This window comes from Drosophila busckii, chromosome 2R (assembly GCF_011750605.1).
Source record: "Drosophila busckii strain San Diego stock center, stock number 13000-0081.31 chromosome 2R, ASM1175060v1, whole genome shotgun sequence".
NCBI lineage: Eukaryota > Metazoa > Arthropoda > Insecta > Diptera > Drosophilidae > Drosophila > Drosophila busckii.
Window position 1 is genome coordinate 12703669 of NC_046605.1, and position 21811 is coordinate 12725479.

The 21811-nt window shown below is 47.4% G+C and overlaps 2 protein-coding genes across 36 annotated transcripts in view; one reads left to right on the forward strand and one right to left on the reverse strand.

Moving 5' to 3' along the window:
• Window positions 1–558: 558 nt before the first annotated feature.
• Window positions 559–2925, forward strand: LOC108595208 (E3 ubiquitin-protein ligase RNF25). Its single transcript, XM_017980396.1, has 3 exons — window positions 559–651; window positions 705–773; window positions 835–2925. Exons 1-3 carry the CDS (start codon window positions 644–646, stop codon window positions 1868–1870), a joined length of 1113 nt encoding a protein of 370 aa, XP_017835885.1. The 5' UTR covers window positions 559–643; the 3' UTR covers window positions 1871–2925.
• A 940-nt stretch (window positions 2926–3865) lies between these two features.
• LOC108596008 (dystonin) overlaps window positions 3866–21811 on the reverse strand; it is a 65952-nt gene continuing 48006 nt past the window's right edge. For 6 of the 35 annotated variants that reach the window (XM_017981311.1, XM_017981293.1, XM_017981313.1 and 3 more), the window contains 18 exons: window positions 14341–21803; window positions 14213–14224; window positions 13385–13610; window positions 11367–13326; window positions 11132–11306; window positions 10755–10814; window positions 10379–10423; window positions 9897–9968; window positions 9529–9703; window positions 9344–9461; window positions 9054–9283; window positions 8873–8990; window positions 7108–7295; window positions 5919–6192; window positions 5670–5859; window positions 5298–5363; window positions 5042–5131; window positions 3866–4708 (listed from right to left, as the gene is read on the reverse strand). In XM_017981311.1, the coding sequence (XP_017836800.1) occupies window positions 4567–4708; window positions 5042–5131; window positions 5298–5363; window positions 5670–5859; window positions 5919–6192; window positions 7108–7295; window positions 8873–8990; window positions 9054–9283; window positions 9344–9461; window positions 9529–9703; window positions 9897–9968; window positions 10379–10423; window positions 10755–10814; window positions 11132–11306; window positions 11367–13326; window positions 13385–13610; window positions 14213–14224; window positions 14341–21803 (11604 nt within the window). In that variant the 3' untranslated portion in view covers window positions 3866–4566. Of the gene's footprint in view, window positions 4709–4969; window positions 5132–5297; window positions 5364–5669; window positions 5860–5918; window positions 6193–6365; window positions 6545–7107; window positions 7296–8872; window positions 8991–9053; window positions 9284–9343; window positions 9462–9528; window positions 9704–9896; window positions 9969–10378; window positions 10424–10754; window positions 10815–11131; window positions 11307–11366; window positions 13327–13384; window positions 13611–14212; window positions 14225–14340; window positions 21804–21811 lie in introns of all 35 variants that reach the window. The other 29 variants (XM_017981323.1, XM_017981304.1, XM_017981316.1 and 26 more) reach the window with 16 other exon arrangements.

Below are 21811 nucleotides of genomic sequence, written 5' to 3' on the forward strand. Positions count from 1 at the left end.
GTTATAAACTGATTTGGGTTTGGCGCCCTCAGTAACCAGCAAGCACCGAAAATGCTGCCCAATGCCCACAGAACTTTGGGGTGTGCTATATGTGCCTTTATTCGATTTCTCTGCGCGCACATGTGCTGTGTGTGTGTGTGAGTGTATGTGTGTTGTTTTCTACTCTCCATATCCATTCGATATACGGCGAGAGCTTCGCCGGCTAAATGTGGTGAACAGCGAACAGTAAAAACCACCACCGAAATGGGAATGAATGAGCAGCCAGCACTTGGACTCTGACGCAAACAGCGAAAAGCATTTTTGAATTCGTAAGCAAAATTGTCTTTAAAAATATAAGCGCAGTTATGTTAATCGGCTTATTTTATTAGAATAAAAAAACTGCATATATTGAAATTTGAATGTTTCATTTTTGTTCTTAATCTTGGCGCTCACTGCTCACTTCCGTCTTGTGCTGTTAACACAGCTGTTCTGTAAACGGCGCTGTTAAGTCATTGTTATCGGAGTGAGCCATCTATCGAAAAAATATAACCTGTTATCAAGAAAACTGTGCATCGCAATCGTCTAAATTGATTTTTAAAATTTCCAGGAATAAATTTAGCAAATTGTAAGGAAAATCTTTTTGAACGCACAGAGAACAACGAAAATGGATGCGTAAGTAGTTTGCAAACCACTGTGCCCATTTATCAAGTGAAATTTGTTTACAGTTTGTCAGAGGAGCTCGAGTCGCTGGAGGCGATACTCATGGACGATGTGAGAATTGTTCGTGGGCCAAAGTAAGCAAGTGGCAATAACAATAACAAGACTTTGGTGCTGATTTGCTTTGATTATTTGTAGTGATGTTGTTGAAAGCATTGAGACTACAGTGCAACCACTGACTGGCGAGGAGGATGATCAAAAGTATATCTGTGTGACGTTAGCAGTACTGCCGCCAGCTGGATATCCCGATGTAAGTCCCAATTTCAAGTTGTTGCGTCCGCGCGGCCTGGACGATGCACGTATTGAGGACATACGCAACGCCTGCAATGCAAAGATCAAGGAGTCGCTGGGCTTTCCCGTAGTCTTTGACCTAATCGAGGTGGTGCGCGAGCATTTGACTGGCAGCAATCTGCCCAGCGGCCAGTGTGTGATCTGCTTGTATGGTTTCTGCGATGGCGACGAATTTACACGCACCGAGTGCTTCCACTATCTGCATAGCTATTGCCTGGCGCGTCATTTAAACGCGCTGCGTCGCACTTATCAGGAGGATTTCGACAAGTTGCCCGGCTGGCTGCAGAAGAGTGCCAAGCCCTTTCAGGCTTTGTGTCCCGTTTGTCGTGAGCACATAAACGATGAAACCGACAGCCTAAAGTGCGCCATGCCACCGTCTGAGCTGGAGAATGCACCGGAGTTTATGGTAACGCAGGAGCTGCGTGAAATGCAAGAGCTTATGTCGCAGTTGTATCTGCAGCAAAAAAGTCGTGGCGCCATTATCGATGTGGAAGCCGAAAGTGGCACTATTATTTCCATAGAGACCGAGGAGGATGTGCGCAATCGCGAGGAGGCCGAAGCCGTCAAGAAGCTGACAGCACAGGAGCCGGCCAGCAGCACGACACTGATGAAGCCGGTGGCTAGCAGCTTTGCGCCGGTTGTTCAAGAGACGCAGCGCGCCATGCCGGAGCCTACCAACAACAATTATCAGCATCACAATCGTCGTCACTATCGCGGTGGCCGGCGTCATCAGCATCATCACCATCATCATCGCGGAGAGCGCGCCGAGGCTGCACAAAGCTCTGGAGCTGCTGTGCCTGCTGCAGCGGCAACTGCGACAACTGGCGCTGGTGCAGGCAAACAGACAAAGGCGCAGACTGCTGGTGCCGCTCATACCAGGTGACCTTGGCGCGGCACCAGGCTGCTGCAACATCCAGTCGAGATCAACTCAAAAGACACACTACGGATTGCGGCCCTGACGCTATCATCAATGCCACTGCTGCTGCCATGCTGCTAATAGATACTAAAAGCCAACAAAACGCTTGCGACAAAGCCCGTTCCGTTCCCCCCACTACTTCATCCGGCTGCCGCTGCCGCCGCTCCGGATTGACATTCTGGTTATAAGTAGTTTTAATTTATGAAGCACTCGTTTCTGTGAACTTTAGTTTATGCTCGGCGATTGATCAGCCTTGGTAATTGAATTTTATTATTTAAACTTGCGTATTTTTTTTTAGTTAGACTTAGCGTGCCGGGTTAGCTAATTTCTATTAAATATGTATTTACTATGATATATTTAGTTTTATGTTTACGATATATAACGATATATATTTGTAATTGCTTACAAAAGACTTGCGGCATAATGCCGACGATATTATCGAATTAAAATACGACTAGGGCATTGATAACTAATAAGAAGTATTTAGCAGCACCAACTGACAGCGCTGGCGTTGACGTACACACACACACACACACACACAGATACACGAATCTACACTAATACACGACTAAATGGTGGTTACCGAACTTACTATACGCATAATCTGCATGTACACTCGATGTTTAGCATAAATGTTTTTTCTTGACTCTCCTTGACTTTGACATATAGCACAAAATACGTATCTACTTGACCGGATTAGCACTTGGACTAAAGCTGTAGCTTCGACATATTTTCTTAGCAGCGCTATTCTAGTCAGTTTAGTCTTAATACAGGTAGCATCACACAAAAATAAGTAAAAAAAAAAAACAAAACTTATATTTATTAATACGACGATACATACATAAACGATCTTCATGTGTTTGAATGTCTAACCAAAGACTATACAATAATATAATATAGTCTCTGGTCTAACTAATTGAATGTTTTTGTGTAGCATACAATAATACATTTCGATCGACGAAGATACAACAAAACAACAAAACCAAATATCAATGTGTCAAAAATAAATCTGAAAACTTAAACGAATAAATTGAATTTGAAAAATAAACAAATGTGTCCTTTATTTTCATTATACAGGTTTTATGAATTTTCAGTTGCAGCTAATTGAAGAAAAAACCTGTTTGTACCAGGCGAACATAAAAGCGCAGCAGGTGGCTGAGTAGCCAAATGTTTTCTTACGTTTACTGCGCTTTGATTGGCTCAATCTAGATAACAGTATAATTGTTTATTCATTTGTTAATTTTTAGTTGCAGGCTACTGAACAAAAAACCTACGTTTGTACCAGGCGAACATAAATGCACAGCAGGTGGCTAAGTAGCCAAACGTTTTCTTACGTGAGCTGCGGTTTGATTGGCTCAATCTAGATAACAATATAACTGTTTATTGATTTGTTTAATTAGTTGCAGGCTACTGAACAAAAAACCTACGATTATAACAGGCGAACAGCCTAAAGAGCTTCCAGCAATAAGAACCGAGCAAAAACTTTAATAAAATGATATCATGAATGATAAAATGAAAACACTGACGGTTTTTGTTATTATTATTTTTTTTTTATTATTTTCTTGTAAATGTTTATTTCTCATTTAAATTGTTTTAAGTTAATAGAATTACAAAAAACATTGAATGCATTTCTCGTTTCGTATAACAAAATAATTTAGTATTAGTATTATACAATATTTATATAAACTGCGTTTCGTTCATTTTATTTTTACTATATCATTAGTTGCTTCCACTTGCATAGACAAAACAAATTAATTATGCAATTACAAATCTGTGTGGATGTGTGTGTGTGTGTGTGTGGTTGGTTTTGAGCTTAGTAACTAAATATTAATTAAACTTATAGTAATGACTTTTAGTATATAATTAAATATTTTTTTATGTTTCACTTTACTATTAGTTTTAACAAAACAAAATTTATTTTATATGCTTTCTGTTTAACGCGGGGGTTACTTTCTTTTTTTCTGCGACACACTCATGCCACGCCCACTCAAGTGACAGCATGCGAACTCGAACTGGCGATTTCGAGACGCGGCTGGAGCACAAGAGCAGTTGGCGGACAACAAGTGGTCGACATTTCATTCGAATGTGTATTTTTTTTTTATTTTAATTTTTATATTTTTTTCATTGCCTTAAAGCACTTGGAGTGTATTTTCTTATTTTTTGTTTGCATTATAAGTATATACAAATTATAAATTTTGGAAAATGTGTATAACTAGTAAATAGTGTAGGCATTAAAAATTAGTAGTAGCAAAATGTCTGCATTAGTTAGTAGTAGGCGTAAGTAGTAGTTGGTTCAACTTTGTGTGTGTGCTATGTATGTACAATACATATTATTGGCTTCAACTGGAAACACTATAAACTAATTGTTGCAGCTCTGTGTGTCTTTTACGCTTTTAACCAAAATATCGTTATACAAAGTTTAATAGAATTTTGTAATTTTTTTTTTTCACAAATTCTCAGCGAACTGAGGGCACAAGTCTCTCTATGAACTGTTTGTTTGTCTGTTTGCTACATTCTGCTAATGTAGACTGTGATTGATAGAGGGGTTGGGGGGTTTTAACATTTTTGGTTAGTTTAAGAACTTCAGTGCGTGGTTAGTAGTAGTTTAGATTTGATTTGTGTGTGTGTGTTTTGTTGGCATCGTTTGAAGTGCAAGAGCGGACTTAAAGTCGGAACGGCTCGCGCTTCTCAGTGGGCGTTGTGCCGCGTGATGTGCGTCGCTGGGTGGAGCTGAATGTGGGCTCCGCCGAGCTCTTGCGCGGAGTCTGCATGCCCGATGGCGTTGAGCTGCCGCTGATGTTGCGTCTAAATGGAGAATTCAAAGGATATGTGAGTATGGCTTACAGCAAGTTCGTTAGTGGTTTAAACAAATACAACATGGCACGCAGAAAATAAACTTAACACAATAACAATAGTCAGCAGCTGTTTAACTGTTTATAAGTGTAATAAAGCATTAAATTAAATTAAATTAAATTTTAAAACTTGCTTGCCAATTGGCAGTTAAACATGCACACTGTGGCTTGGAACAATAACAAAAAATAGATACATTAAAATTATAATAATTACTTGACTAAGGCTGTGTTTGTGGGTTGAGGATGGCTAATTAACATTTTAGCATTTTGTATTAGAAAACTTTACCCCAAGCTGTTTGGATTTGCTGTTGAGCTGGTGGGCGATGATGTTTTGGAATCGTTTTGGGGTATCTTAACCGGTATCCGTGATGGGCGGCTTTAGTGTGTGTGTATTAGCATATATAATATAGAATACATTAAGTACCACAAACCAAGTTATAGACTAGCTTAAGACTTACAACTAGAGACTTAATTAAATCATAAATAACAGTAAATGTATGTGTATGTGTTTAGTTTGTATTTGTTGACGTTGAGAGCATTACCTAGTGGGTTTGTAGCCGAAGCCTGTTAGTGCTGGTATACTGGATGATCTACTCATGCCTCCATTGCTGTTCATACATATTTTTGATTGCAGGCACAAGTTACAATATATATATATATATTTTTTTTTTTGATGTTGCAGTTAGTTGCATGTCAAGCAAAAATTTCGATATGTAGGTAATTCAAGCCAATTTGATATTGATAAGTTAGCGTAGCGATTGATGTTCATACATTTTTTAATAATTTGAGTTGTAGTGTGAGTTGTTTTGTTTTGTAACCGAAAATAATTTCGAAAATAAAATAAATATAAATTAATAAGAATTTTGTTTTCATATATAAATGGCGGTTAGTTGGGATAATGGTGTGAAACTAACCTGGTGGGCGCTGGACTGGCTGAGCCTGAGGCAGTTTTGCGAGTGATGGTGCTGCTGCCATTGAGCCGGCTGCCCGGAGTGGTGGCAGTCGTTACCGAAAGCCTGGCCGGATGTGGCGTAGTCCCAGTGCCGCTGATGCTGCTCGTTGCCGATGGCTTGCGCTGTGGTATGCGCGAGGGTGTGTGATCATCTATTGAATGAGATTGAATGAGTCTCTATGCGTAGCTTGTGCTTCGCTTTAGCACTTACCTGTGCTATCTAGCGATAACGTTGAGCCTTGACGTGAGGGCGGCTTGGAGCCTTGTCTGCTGAGCGGGCGTGAGTTGGGCTTGGAGCCGGCGCGTGAGCCTCCTGGCGTGAGGCCCGTGCGTGTGCTCGTATATGTGACCTTGCGTGGCGTATAACGTCCGGAGGGACCGCCATGGCTGCCCTCGTTGTCGCTGAGCGAGTCGGGCGTGCTGGCCGAGAGTGAAGAGCGCGATGGACGCGACATGGGTATGGAGCGCACTGAACGCTCGCGTACCTATTTACACATAAAGAGAGTTCAATTTAGTGCGTATTCCCAGCATAGTTTCAAAACAATTAGCGTTTAGTGTTGGCTAACAATGAGTATGGCGCTATAGAAATCCCAAAAAAATACGTCGCGCAGTTCTCTGTGTGGCGCTTCTTCCTTCTGTTCTGGTCGTGGCAACTTACCCAGTGTGTGGTTGGATGGCAATGCAGCACGTGTGGACTCAGCGGCACTGAGCGGCTGGTGTTGCAACGCACAAATACTGTGCCGCCGGCGCCCATGTGTATGGGAAAGGCGCATGGTACTTGGTCTTGTGCACGGATTTTCTCAAATATTGGCATTAACTCGGCCAAGTGCTCATCAGCTACATTAGAAATTGGGAATTTTGTTTGATATTTAGCCAGGCTTATCTTTATAAGCTAACTGACAAACGGTATATGATCATTTGAGCTCAACAACAACAATAATAATAATTGCAAAACTGTGTGGCAAAACGAACCTAACCTCAAACTATTTAATTGCCATGTTTTTTGGTGTAGCGTATTAAATCAAAATGACGCAGCGAACATAAAAGTTTTAGTTTAAATAGAGAGAGAGCACCATATGTATAAATTATAACAACAATAATACAAATTACATTTTATATAAAAAAAAAAAACGATTTCTCATGCACAACAAATTTTTGTTCTGGCGGCAGCAGCAGCAGCAGCAGTAGCAGCGAGCTTTTTGTCAACAACACACACAACGAACCCAAAAACGAAGGACGTGAGACTTACCTCAGTGTAAGAGTAAGAGAGAGAGAGACCCTAACTAGGTATGGATCGGTGGTATGGGAATTGTTTTTGGGGGTGCTGGTTTGTTAGTATATTTTGCTTTTGTTTTTCACACTTTTTGCTTTACCCACAGTTTAGTTTTTGCTTGATTTACCTTTATGATGGGACCCTGTCCACTCATATATGGCGGCAAGTTGGGGCTACCGGCGCCATTTTGTGAACTGTTGGCAGTATGGGCGGCATTGGGCGTGGAACGTCGGGGCGTAAATGCGGCCATGCTCTGCGAGACGCCATCGGCCAAAATGAATTGCTCGCGTAGCTCAATGTTAGTGCGTCCCTTAGCTGCTCCCACGGTTCGTATGTGTGTGTGTGTGAGTGTGTGTGTGTTTAGTGCGCACGCGTAACACACATACGATAGATTGGTTTGTTTTTAATTTTGTTTGTTTTTTTTTTTTTTTGTTGCAGGACGAACATATAACAACAACAATAACAACGAAATAATTTTTTTTTGTTACCGCAGAGTTTTTATCACAGATTTTCATTGTGTGATTGTTTTGTTTTTGGTATTTATTGTGGTATTTGGTATTTTTTGTGGGCAGGCGCAGGCGGGTGCGTGTTGGGCGTGTGGGCGAGCGGGCAGCGCAAGCGGTGCGCACACACATACAAACGCATAGTAGGTGTGGCAATAGTTGGGCGGGCGTGTGTATGTATTTTACAAATTATCAATCAAATCAATTTCGAGCACGTATTTAAAAAATAAAAGGGGGAAAACATAAAATTCGTTGATTAGTAAAAAACAAAAAACGACAAAATTTTTCAAAAACAAATTCAAATTTAAATTGGACAATAAAACAAAATGAACAAAAAAGTTAATGACATGAAAATACGATAACGATTACAATTACAGTAAGAGTAACGGTAACAGCTACAATCGCTGCGCTGTTAGTTAACAGTGCGCACAACTGTAGCCATGTTAAAAGCAAAATTATTAAAAGCAATAGTTAAGCATGCACTAGCGTAGTTTTTAATTAATTTTAGGTTAGCTTCTAATATAAATATTGTGTGTGGTTCAAAGCAACAGAATTTACAACTAAAAACGCAGAGAGTTCAAAAGCAACGTATAAATGATTATGATTATAGAATAATGGCAGCCCTGGGTATTGGGAATTACTTTTTTAGGAACTTTTTTTTTTGGATTCTTTGTTGAATTCGCTTGGTTATTGTGTGTGTGTGTTTTATTTTTATAATATGAGACGCTGGCTAAATGTCAATAGACTTCAAAAATAGAGGACGCGCTGTTAATTTTTATTTTGTAAGCAACTTTTCGACCAAAAAAATTAATAATTAGATAATGAGGTTTTTAAAAATGTTTTAAGAGGTTTTGTTGTTTAAAGTATTTTTTTTTTGCGGGTACATTTGTTTAATATTTTAGGCACAAAGTAATGACTTTTAATAATATTATTATTAAACATTTTTTGTTGTTGGTTAAATGACCATATCCGTTTGGTATTAATATTATATTTGTTGGTATTTGAATAAAAAAATGCATAATGAAATGTTTAGCTCGAAATCAAAATTAGTTGTTAAGCACAACTCTCGTACCTACAAATGAATGTATGGCAGATGTGAGTGATCAGATGCTTGTATATATAATAATGATGCATAAAATCTAGGTAGACAAAATGCATGAGCTGGGGGAGTATGATATGTAAATATATAATGTAGGTATGTGTGTGTGTGTGAATGGACTACAACAAATTACTTGAGTAAAGAGTAAATGCTTTTTGATTGATGAAGTCCAAAGAATTGAATTTAATCGATATTTAAGTGTGTGTGTGTGTGTGTGTAACTTTTGTGAATATGTGTGTACAACACAACTAAAAAATGCGAGTGTCGTTTCGAATTGAGTCCAAACTTACCGCGACAAGGATCGTTCTTCTGCAGGAATTCATCCAGAGCCACCCAGCCGCCACCAACGCGCACCATGACAGTGCTGCGCAGAATGCGAACCAGGCGCAACTTCTGGGAGTCTCCGAACTGCAAGCAAAGCGCAAAGAATTTAAGCAAAGTTGCCATATGGAAATGTAATTCAAGACTTACTCTGTATTTGCCTTCGCCCACTTGGAATACACGGAACTTTTGGCGACAAGTGCAGAGCATAACCAAACGCTTGACTTCGTCGTGTATTTTGTCATTGTCCGTAGCGGGTTTGCGTTCTTGCCAATCGGGACGCAGTGCAGCAATGAACTCCTGCCAGTCAATAAGACCCTCGCCATTGCGATCGAACAGATCGGCCACAGCCTTCATTTCCAAGCCAGAGGTATCGAATTCTGCAAACAAATGTTAGCATAAATAACAAAACTAAACTTTGTTTAGCAGTGTAAACTTACTCGTATTGAGTATGCCATCGATGAAGACATCGCGTGGTATCATGCCATTGTTATCCTTGTCCATTTTACGGAACAAATCAGTCAGGCGTGATTTCTTGTGGTTCATGTACTTCAAGAACTGTCGTACCAAAGCGGCGTATGATTAATGTTTGGCTTGATTTGATTGATTGAGTGTGAAAACTTACGCGTTTGCGCCAATCATCCCAGCTAAAGTTGCGAGCACGCTCCACATCCTTCAGGTACATAAGATGCTCATGCAGCAGACGCTGGCGCTCCCATGAGAGCATCCAGACATCGCGCCACTTGGTCCACAGCAGCTTGGCGCGTGGCGAACGGAATTCCAGTTCAGGTCCGCTAGAGCTGCATTAAACATAAATAAATTAGTAAATATAAAACTAAACTAAAGCAAAGTTATTTAGCAGTAAGAAAAAAAAAAAACAAACTACTTTTACATTTAATAAACAAAACACTAGACATAAGTATGTATTTATTTTCAGTTGGGTGCATGATTCTTTATGTGGGCTGTGTGTGCTTGTGGGCGTGGCGTACTTACCTTGGCGAGAAACGTGGCCCATAGTGCGGCAGGCGATCTCTGTCGGGCGTGTCTCGCGTGGGCGTAACACGACTGCACACAGAGTGTTGTGTTTGATATATTGATATATTGATTTAGGCATAAAGTAAGCAGCAAGATGCATAGTTTGATATTTTTATGAGACAACGTTTACGTAGCGTGTTGTAGACAAGATGATAGTAGTAGGTATCAATGCATATAAAAAGAGACAAAATACAATAAAGAAAAAACAAAACGTTAAAGTAACGCAACAAATACGCAATACAGACATATAAATCATAAGAAAACATATACAAAAGTCATTTGATTTTAGAATTTTGACGGCAGCATTTCCCAAACATAAATATACAGCAGCGAAATAAACAGAAGTTTGATTGTAAGTAAAACTTTTGCATGCACTATGTAACAATCCATAGAGAGCAGGCCAAAGTAGAAAGGAGCAGCTTAAAGGAACGATAACTCACCTGCCCTTGCGTGCATTGAGTCCTTGATCGCGTGAGCCCTTGAAGCTGTGAAGAGTAAAAAGCGTCAATTAGTTAAAGTTTATGCCAAAATATGCAAGTTTATGATATTATGCAACAAATTGTAAGCAGCAATGATTAAGCAGTGCGTGTTGTATGTTGGGGGGGGGCGTTATTTTGAGCGCTACTCTGTTGCCTGGGGCTGGGCGCATCAGTTGAATTGGGGAGCTTAATTGGATGTCATGTATTTTGCATAAATGTTAGACAATTGTACTTGGGTTAACCAGTTGTAGTTGTATGTGTGTGTGAGTGTGTAAGCGCATTCGATGCAACTGGTTAAAGTTATATAAAGTTTATATATATAAAGTTGCTGTCAAACCTTTGACGTCGCAGCGTGCCATCGGGCGATTGCTCACGCAGATCGTGACTGGAGCCACGACTACAGATAGTGTAGATATATAATTGATATTTGTATTTTTGGGGGGTAGACGATAGGCAAGAAGTGTGTGCAAGACGTTGCGGGAAATAATTGTTGGGTATTTGAAATTTTGTAGCAATAAAATTGTGATACAAAAGAAAGAAATAAAATAGCAAATATAAATACAAAATCATAATAAATAAATATATAAAGCTCTAGCAGTTAAATAGCTACAGTGAACACTCGCAAATTGACACTACAACAATTTTAAATACAATCTATTACAATTTAGTTACAATTTGCGCGTGTTTACTGTACTTGTTCGTCTTGCTACTTACACTGGCGTCTTGCCACTGCGCGAGGGTTTGCGTGCGCCTGGCGGCAGCTGGCGCGGCTTGCAGGCACGATCCACTTCGTTCTGGCGGCGTGCAGTGTTCTCCATAAACTCCTTGTGATCCTCAATCAGTTTCTCCACGGGCGGAATCTCATCGGGCAGTTGTTCATGCTTCAGATCTGTCACAAATAAAATTTCATTAGTCACTGCTTACAGTTTGAGCTGCATTGGGTACTCACTCAGCAGCGTGCCTTCGAGACCGCTGAGCCAAGCGAGCAGCTCTTCGATGGTATCGTCCAGATCCTTGAGCGACTGCAGATGTGAGTCCAGCTTGGACTCGCGGTTGATGGCCCATTGGCGCACCTCCTCCCAGCGTTGCTGTATGATCGACAGCCAGTTCTTGATGATGGGTATGGCATCGGGATAGGCCTTGTCTATAATCTCCTCGGCATACTCGAACGTCTCGCTCTTCTCGCGCTCACGCACGCGCAGATCCTTCATGAAGTCCATGTGTATGTCCATCATTTCGCGCGACACCTTCTCGTCATCGGGTGCGTTCTTGGCATAGCGCAGCTTGTGCTCCGCATGATCCAGCCAATCGAACAAGGCCTGGACGCGTGCATTGAGCTTCTCAGCATCGACCAGCGCAACTTGCAGGCGCTCGCCACGATTGGCGACGGCGCTCTTGACCTCCTCCCAAATGGACTGCAGCTCATCCAGCTGGCGGCCCACCTCGGGATTGTTGCCTGAGCGTTCCAGCTCACGTCCGGTCTTCAGCACGCCGGACATTTGAGCCGCGCGCTTCTGCAGATCCTGCTCGATGTGCTTGTGATGCTCGCAGAGTCCTTGCACCGTTTCCAAATCGCCATGCACGGGTCCGTTCTCGTTGAGGCGACTCTTGGCCTTCTTCAGCCACTCGAGCAGCTCGCCCAGCGCATCGCTAAACTGTCCGGAGAGCAGCAAAGCCTCCTCCAGCTTGCGCTGACGATCAATGCTCTTGGACCAGACACGCGTCCATTGCTCCTTGAGCTCCAGCAGCATCTTGTCCAGGACTGGGCGATCGCCCTTGGGTGCACGCTCCATCAGATTCTTGCCGTTGCGCATGGTGCCGTCGTAGACGGACTGCTTGGCGCCCAGCTGACGATGCGTCTCCTTCAGCTTGCCAATGTACTTCTTGATCTTCTGCGGCTCCTTGGATGCGGTGGCCTCCTCGATGATCTGATCCAGCACCTGCTCGGTTTCCTGCAGATACTGCATCATGCCATGCCAGGCGTCGTTGAACTCACGCGCCTCTTTGTAGCCATGATCCAAAGCACGAGTACGCTCCGCCGCTTTGCTGACGACGCGTTCCCAACGATGCTGCACGGACACCAACAGATTCTTGATGAGTATCACATCCTGCTTCTGGCTGAAGTACTTCAGATGCGTGCCCTTCTTGTCCAGCAGCAGCATTGCCTCGCGATGCGTGCTCACATCCTTCTGCAGCACCTTGTGCTCCTCCATTTGCGCTTGGATGGTCTCCAGCACGCGCGAGACGGGCTCTGCATTAGACAGTTGCTTCTCAGCCTGGGTTAGCCACTCGACAAAGGCTTGCAGCGTATCATGGAACTCAGTGGCTTCCTTCAGCGCAATTTCCAGCTTAATCTTCTTGTCCGAAGCTCGGGACACAACTGCATCCCAGCGTTGCTTCAATGTACGCAGCGTATGCTGCAGATTGCTGGAAGGCACCTTCATCTGGTTCTGGCGCTTGATGTACTCCTGACCCTGCGCCTGAATGGTCTCCACCTTGGGACGATTCTCCTCCAGCTCATTGTACACTTCCATGAAGCGTTCCAATTGCTCGGTGGCGGTTTCGGGAAGTCCACCCACGGGTTTGCTGGCGCCAATGACGGCATCAACATCGCCCAGCCAGCCAAGTATGTCTTGCACTTCAGCAATGTAGCCTTGAGCCTCGCGTAGCGCCTCCTCCAGCTCATGCTGGCGATCGCTTGCCTTTTGCAGCAGCTGCTTCCACTCGTTGTTCAGCTTGCGCAGTTTCTCCTGCGTGGTCGAAGCCTCCACGGAGCCCTTCTCCGTTTCGATAAGCTGGCGGCCAGCATCGTTCAGCGTATCCACTGAATTCTGATGCGCCTGTATATCATTGGCCAGCACCTTCAGCTTGGCCAGCTCAACCTCCAGCAACTGCGGATCTCCAGGTATCTAAAAAGAAAAGTGTTTAATAAAAAATTTCAACACATTAAATAATTCCACTGCTTACGGGCTTCAGCTGATCCAGCGTGCTGTCCGTCTTGTTGATCCAGACGAGCAGCTCGTTGAGCGCATGTTGGAATTGTCCCAAGTGCAGCAGCGCATGCTCCAATTGCTTCTGGCGCTCGACCATGCCACGCAGCAGAGACTCCCAGCGGCGATTGACCACGGTGAGTGGCTCGCGTATAGATGCCGCCTGCTCTGGCGAAGTGCGTTCCGTCAGTTCTACAGCTTGTCTGTAAATATCAATAAGGAATTAGGCCTATGTACTCTAAAATTGTTTTTATAATATGCAAGCTAAGAGGCAACATAGATTGCTGGTTCAATTTAACACCAGCTGTGGTTTGCGAGCGCAAAGTAGCATGCATGCAAATCAAAAAACACATGCGCAGTACTGAATCGAGACTTCTGTTAAGGGATTAAAGATCCTGAATGATGGTTTTGAAATTCCTCATCGAATTTTTAATTGAAAATCGTTTGAAAATCACCAATAGACAATCTTCAATTGAAAATCATCGTTTGAGAATCTTCTATTGAAAACCACCAATTGAGAATATTCAATTGAATATCATTGAAAATCTTCAATATCGTCATCGATTGAAAATCTTCAATACCATCGATTGAAAATCTTCTATTCAAAAAATACACTCAATCGTCGATTGAAAATCACCAATTGAGAATCTTTGATTGAAAATCTTCAATTGAAAATCATCGATGGATGATAAACCATTGATCACATATCCCTTGACAACAATCATCCATTGACAGCACTTAAAAATAGTCACAACAACAAACGTGAACTTGAAAACGTGAAGCAATTTGTATTTGAATCTCTTGCCTTTCTAGACCTCTGCCAATTGTGAAGAGTTACCCAAAACACCGCGTTGAAATTTTAACAATTACAAAATATTAATAATTGTACATTTGTTTATAGAATTGGAGTCAATGTTTCAGAACGAAACTTACCTGTTTAATGCTTCTACTTCGACCATATGCGGATCGACTTCGTCCTTGAACGACTTGAGCTGTTCAATTTGTCGCTTGACGGCATCAATGTCCGAGCCAACGGCACCCAGATGGGCAAACTTGTCCTCAGCCTTGGTAAGGAACTTGAGCAGGTTCTGCAGCGTCTCATGGAACTCCATGGCCTTCTCCATGGCATCAATGAGATTCTCCTCACGCTTGGCGTACAGCGCGGTGATGTTATCCCAGGCATTGTCCAGATCTTCAATGTGCTTCTTCACTTCTGGTTTGTCGGGTTCACCGCACATGTTCATCAAGTTGCTGCCATGACGACGCACTTGCTCCACCTCGGGCTTGGTCTGATCAATCTCATGGCGAATCTCCTGCAGCGCCACTTGTTGCTTCTTGATGTCTTGTGGCTGTGCTGCAGGTGGCTCCTGGCAGGAGAGTGTCTCCTCCAGATCCTTGAGCGTCTTCATCACGCTGTTCAGCTGCTGCCAGAAAGGCTCTGCTACAGCCAGGATATCATCCAAAGAGCTGCCACGTTTCTTGGTGGCCTTTTGCACATCATGCCACAGATTGTTGAGCTTCTCCAGCTTGGCCTTGATGTCACGCACTGCAGGATCAGCTTTGTTGCCCGCCTTGGCGATAACTTCGTTGGCGGCACGCTGCACTGCGCTGAACGCATCCTGACGCTTGTCAAGATCATCCATCAACGCATCGTTGTCCTCGATTTGTTCGCGAATCTTTTGTGGCAGCGCCGAAAGCGGATCCAATTGGTTCACTTGATCCACGGTGTTGGCCAATGCACGCAACATACCCTCGAGCTTGTCAGAGAACTGGCTCGACTCCTGGAGCGCGCTCTCGAGCGCCTGTTGACGCTCACGCAGCTCCAGACGCAAGGCAGCGTAGCGAGCATTATCCGCATCCAAGATTTCGTTGATCTTGGCGCTGTCCTCCTCGGCTACCAAAGCACCCAAGGCCTCACCGGTTTTGTTGAGCTTGTCCAGCAGTGGCTTGTGCTCAGCTATGGAGTGCAACAGACGCTCGTTCTTGTCCTGCTGCAGCGTAATCTGATCGGGACGCAAGGCAGGCATGCTGAGGCGCGAGATTTGCTGCTCCATATCGTCCAGCCAGGTGGTCAGGCCTTGGTGAGAGTCGGCAAAGTGCTCGGACAAGGGCAGCGCTTGCTCCAAAATGCCCAAACGCTCGCTGCAAAGCTGAGCAACTGTGTCGACAATCTCCTTCAGATCGTCCAGCTTCTCACGCAGCGTTGCGGTGTTCTCGCTCTGCGGCGACTCACGCAGCACCTTCTTGGATGCTGCGGTCACATCACGCACGCGTCCCTTCTGGCTGGAGATGTCGTCGTTGATGGAACGATGCTCTTGCAGTTGAGCGCGCACCAGCTTGGGTTCAATGGCTGGCGGATCAGCATCGCGTAGCGTGCCGTCCATTTCACGGAACCATTCGAGCAGCTCATCGATATCACCGGTTACTTCCTTGGCGCGTTGATTGCTCAAGTGCAGACGCTCCGCCTTGCGTTGAATCTGCTCGACAATGGCGTCAAAGCGGCGATTGTCGCGGGTTACAATGCTCTCAATGCTGGCGGCGCCTTCACCTGGCGACAGCTGGCAGAGCTGCGGACCCACCAAGTTAATGGTGTCCAGAATGGGACGCATGTCCGACAATTCGCTCTCCAGACGCAGCACATCGGCTTGACGTGGTTCGCTGGGAGCCAATGCGGTCTCAGCGCTCTGCATCCAATCCACTAAACGAGTGTGAGCCTCATGGAACTGCTGCACCAAAGGCAGCGCATTCTGCGCCTGCTTCAGCAGCTGGCCACCACGATTGGTGAGCTCACCATAGCGACGCTGCAGTGAGTCGAGCTTATCCTTCAGCTGTATGGCTTCATCATTGGAAATGTGCTTCATGAGCTCAGCGCCGGATTCAACAGTGGCCTCCACATTGGATGCATGGCCAGCAATGTTTTCATTCAGCTCCAGCAGCTGATCCATTTGCTCCAGCAGCTTCTCTGCATAGACAGGCACAGATTTGTAGCGTTGCAGCTCCGCCTCCATGCTTTCCATCCAGGCGACCAAATCCTGATAGCTCAGCACCAAGTGACGCAGACCTTGACGAGACTCCGCCAACAAGGCGCCAATGTTATCGCTAGCGTCCACCAATCCGGTGTAACGTTCGGTCACCGTGCGCACCTTCTCGCCCAGATTCACAGCCTCCTCATCGCTGACCAAATGCATGAGCTGAGCAGCAACATCCGCCAGCTGTGTAAACTCTGGCTGCTTGCCCAAGATCTCATCATGCAAGCGATCGTGCTCGCGTATGCGCTGCTGAATCTTCTCCTCATCCGTGGGTATCAGCTCCATGGACTTGAGTGAGCGTTCGGTATTGTCGAGCCACAACTCCAGCGGACTGATTTTGTCGTGGAAACGCTTGGCAACCTCCATGGCCTCCTCAAGATCCAGCTCACGCTGCTCGGCGCCATTGGTCAGCGCATCGAAGCGCTTCATTAGCTCATTGAGTTGCTGTTCGATGGCGGAACGCTCAGCGGGCGCACAATGCTGCGCCACTTCCTTGCCGAGATTGGCCAACGAGCCCATGGACTGCTGACGATCGAGCAGCATTTTCTTCAGGAACTTTTGCTCCTGCAGCTGCGCCTTGACCACCTTATAATCAGCGCTTGGCGGCTTCTGATTGGCAACCATTTCCTCGGTGTCGCTCAACCATTTGCTGAGACCAGCGAGCGCTTCCTGGAACTTGCCTGACTGCAGCAGCGCCACATCCAAGCGACGATCACGCTCGTTCATGCGTTCCTTCAAGTCATTCCAGCGCTCGTTGAGCTGCTCCAAATCCTTTTCAATGATGTTGGTGGAAACGCCGCTGCTGGCCGAACGCACTAGATCACGTCCAGACATGTTGACCTTGTCCACATTCTGTGCCAACGGCTCCACTTTGCGCTCTCTAAACTGACGGAAGTCCGTCTGCTGGCGACGTATCTGCTCCAGCTCCGAGCCCACAGGCGACATGCGCTTGAACTCTGCGCTCACATCCTTGATGTCATCCAGCGTGGTGCTCTGCATGTCGTAGAACTCACGCAGCGCCTTCAAGGTGCTCTCCAAGTTCTGCTCATGCTCGCGCAGACGATTGTCCAGGCGTCCCAGCGTCTTGCGCAGCGTGGCGATTTGCTCGCGCGTTTGAGTCGTATCGGCAGCAAAACCGGCGTCCACCAGCTGCTCAGCCGCACGCTCTGCGTCTGAGAGACGCGCAACGAGACGCTCCAGCTTGGACTGCAGCTTGTTGGTTTCGTCGAGCTGCTGTTGCACCAATTTGATTTCGCGCGCCGGCGGCGAGAGCTGCTCGATTTCCACTTCCAACTCATTCACATCCACGCTCAAGTTCTTCATTTGCTCATTGAACTGCGAGACTGCAGTGGCGGCCGACTGCAGCTCACCACAGCGATCGTCCAAGCGTCCTTGCAGCTCAGACATGCGCTCAGCCAGGCCATCGACCTCGCTGGTTAGATGCTGTGCATCGCCGCCAGCTGCACGCGCTTCCGCGCTAATGTCCTTGGCCAAAGCCTTGAGATTCGACATTGGCTTGCTCAACTTTGTGAGCTCCTCGCGTATGGCCTTGACACGCTCCAGCAGCTTGGGATCCTTGGCTGCACCGCCTAGCGCATCATGTGCCGCCAGACGATCTTCGCAGCGTCCCAGCGCATGCTCCAGCTGACGCAGCTCGTCATTGAAATCGCCCAAGCGTCTCGAGCAATGCTCAAACTCTTGAGCGCGTGCAATCAAATCGTTGTTGAGACGCTCCCAGCGTGCGCGTATGTCCTGCAGCTCGGCCTTGATGGGCTCCTTGTCTATGTCACAGCTGGTGAGGAAACTCTCACCCAAGCCCTTGGTGTTCTCATATTCACCCGAGTGCTGCCACACTTCGCTGCGATAGTTTTGCAACTCACGCAAGCGACTCTCCAGCTTGGACTTGGACAGCTCGCCGGGCTTGAGCTCGGCCAGTTTGTCCTCAGCAGTGCGCAGCCAGGCGAGGAAGGTCTCCGAGGTTTGCGTGTACTTCTTGCACTGCTCCATGCAGGTTTGCAGGCGTGTATGACGATCGACAGCCTCGCGGCGCAGCTTCTCCCACTGCTGCTGAATGCGCTCCAGATCGCGCTTGACGCTGCGATCCTGTGAGCCAGCGGACAAGTCCTTGCCCTTGTTGATCAGCATAATCACCTCGTGCTCGCGCGCCATGACCTCGCGGTAAATGGGCTCATGCGTGTCGATTTGATGCTGCAGCGTGGGCTTGTGCGCCGAGACGAGCAGCCGCTCGCTAAGATTGGCCAGTTCGCCGGAGAGCCAGCCAAGCGTCTTGGCGCAGTTCTCGGCAAAGTGGCGACCATCGCGCAGCGCGGACTCTGTTTCTGCTTTCTTGGTGTCCAGTTTCTTCTGCAGCGCCTGGTATTGTTTCTCCAAGGCGGCAACACGCGAGTTGACATCGGCACGCGACGCGGGATCGCCCAGAATGTTGCACAAAGTGGCGGCAGCTTGTTCCACATCCGCTAGCAGCGGACGTTGACCCTCAAGCTGACGCTCCAAGTGCTCAATCTTGCGCAGCTGCTCCTGCTGGTCACCATCGGTGGGCAGCGTGTCCAAGCTATCGCTGATTTGCTGCAGTGCCTCACGCAGACGATTGACGGCGGCATCGAACTCCTTGGAGCTGTCGGCTGCACCGCCCAAACTGCTGGCACGCTCATCCAGCTTGCCCATCAGCTCATCCCATTTGCTCTGCACGTCGTGCAATTTCTGCTGCACAGCCTGGGCATCGGGTGTGCCCACGAGCTGCTCCAGCACATCATGCGCCAGGTCCTGCAAATGCTTCAGCTGCGGCTGCTGTGTGCGGAATTCCTCGCGCAACACTTGCACCTGCTGCACTTGGCTCTGCACCATGCGCGGATCGGAGCTAATGGGACCGAGCACGGTCAACATGCGCTCCTTGCTGTCCAGCCAGCTCTTCAGATTGCCATGCGTGTCGAGCAGGTCGCGCAGCTTCTCGGCAAAGGCAATGCGCTGCTTGCAGATGTCGTTCAGCTGCTTCCACTTGTCCTGTATGTTGTCGTTCTCCTGACGCAGTTGCTCCGCACCGGGCACATCCGACTTGCGACGCAGTATGTCCTTGATTTGCGCCTTGGTGGTGTCCAGCAGACTCTGCTTCTCGTACATGTCCTCGAGTATCTTGCGCGCCTGCTTGATGCAACGCTCGGCCTCGTCCTTGTTGGACACCGACTCCTTGGGCAGTTGTCGCTGTATGCGCTCCAGGAATTGCGCCAGATTCTTGAGATTTTCCTGCTGCTTGCGCAGCTCCTCGTTGAGGCTGTCCAGCTCATGTTGGCGATCGTTGAGACGCACGCCCACCAGGCCATAGCGATTGTTGATCTCGCTCAGCTGCTGCTGCACGGGCGACAGCTCTGAGAGCTGGAAACCATCTTGGGAGGATCTGCGGCTACCAAAACCACTCGAAGCAGTTGATAGTGGCGACAGTATGCCTCCCTTGCTGGGACTAGGACTGCGTGCTTCGCCCGACATGCGGCGCAGCGGACTGGCGCGTTTAATGGGACTGTAGGTGGAGCGCTTGCGCGCCGGACTGTCCGGCCGTATAAGCGAGTCGTACTGCGTGCCCACATCGTTGATCTTGTCAATGTTGGGCGCATAGTCGCGATAGTCCTTGCAGATGGGCTTCAGCTCCGACTGCTGCTGCTGCAGCTTGGTCAGATCAATGGCAACGGGTGCAAGGGAATTCACACGCGCCTCCATGCTGGCCAGCCAGGCGAGCACTTGCTCCTTGAGTCGCTCATAGGCGAGTTGCTGCTCCGCCTTCTGCTGCGACAGCTTGCTGCGCTCCTCAATGCTGGCATTGATGTTGCGCCATTGCGACTCCAGCGCCTTGATGCGATCACGCAAAGCGGCGGTATCGGTGACATCACGCAGCGCAATCAGCTCCTTGCCTTGACGCACGCATGCCTCAAATTGTGGCGCCAGCTGCTGCTGCTCATTGGCAAGTTGGGGCAGACGACGCGCCAACTCCTCGCTGTCGCGACTGTCGAGCGATTCCTGCAGCGACACAATGCGCTGCTCCACGTTGCTGATGTCCTCCAAATATTTGCACAGACGATTGTAGACATCGTCCAAGAAGTCGCCACGCTTTTGCGCCTTCTCGTACAGCTTGTCGAACTTGCCGGTGACGTCATGCAAGTTGCTCTCCACCTTCTTGGCAATGCGTGCATTGCTGGCATTGGACAGCAGCTGCTGCGCGGCGACCTGCACGCTGTCAATGCTCGACTGATGCGACTGCAAATCGGCCAGCAGCACTTTGTGCTCTCGCAGTTGCTCCTGCAGACGCTCCTTGATCAGCGAAGCGGGACGCAGATTCAGCTTGAACTTGTCCTCGGCCTGCTGCACCCAGTTGACCAAACTGTCCAGCGCCTGCTGCACGCCTTGCGATTGCACCAGCGTCTTGTCCAGCTGCTGGCAATGCTCGCCCAGCGTATGCAACAGTTGCTCATAGTTGTGCTTCAGCTCGGCTATGGGCAGCTCCAGCTGCTTAATCTCCAGCGGACTCAGCTCGGCGCCAATGGTGCGCAGCAAGTTATCCAAAGCCTGTTGGGCATTGTCCACCAGCCGGCCACTTGACATCAGCTCGCTATGCAGCGCCTTGGCCTCGTTCAGCTGCTGCTGCACATCCTTGGGCTCCACGGCAATGGGCTCGCTGATGATGCGCGAGACACGCGGCTGCATGCTGCGCAGCCATTCACTGGCCTTGTTCAGGGCATCTTGGTATTCGCGCTGGCGTCCACCCAACCCGGAGACACGATCCTGCAAAGCATTCACGCGATTCAGCAGATCCTTGTACTGCGCGGACACAAGTGACACCTCCTGGCGTATGGGACTCTCGGCGCTGGACAGCGGCTCCACATGCGGCAGACGTTCCGGCAACGAGGTGCGGAAATCATTGAGCACCGCCAGAAATTCTTTGCTTTCGTCCACAAACTTCTGCGCTGCCATCGTAATGAAGCGCAGATCCGCTTGGTGGCCAATCACATCGCTGACAAACTCGCGTATGTTGTCTGCCTGCGCGGAGAGACGAGTCAGATCGGACAGCGCACGCTCCTTGTCCTCCAGCGTGCGTCGGGCCAGCTGCAGCCAGTCGGAGAATATGTCCAGCTCGCTGCGCAGCTTGGTCAGCTCATCGCGTCCGGCTTCCAGGCGACGCAGCAGACGCAAAGTGCGATCGTTGACGCGATCCACACGCGAGCGCAGCTCACGGCCAGAATTCTCCAGCGTGGTGACTTCAGGTGCGGACAGCACATCGCCGCCAGTGAGCACAATTTGACGTATTTGCTCTAGGCAAGTGGCCACGGGACGTTGCTGCGATTCGATTTCATCCTTGATTTGCTGCAAAT

Excerpts from the sequence above, each read along its gene's own strand:
- LOC108595208 (XM_017980396.1), top strand. Across the intron at positions 774-834 it reads AGAATTGTTCGTGGGCCAAA|TGATGTTGTTGAAAGCATTG; the intron begins GTAAGCAAGTGG and ends GATTATTTGTAG.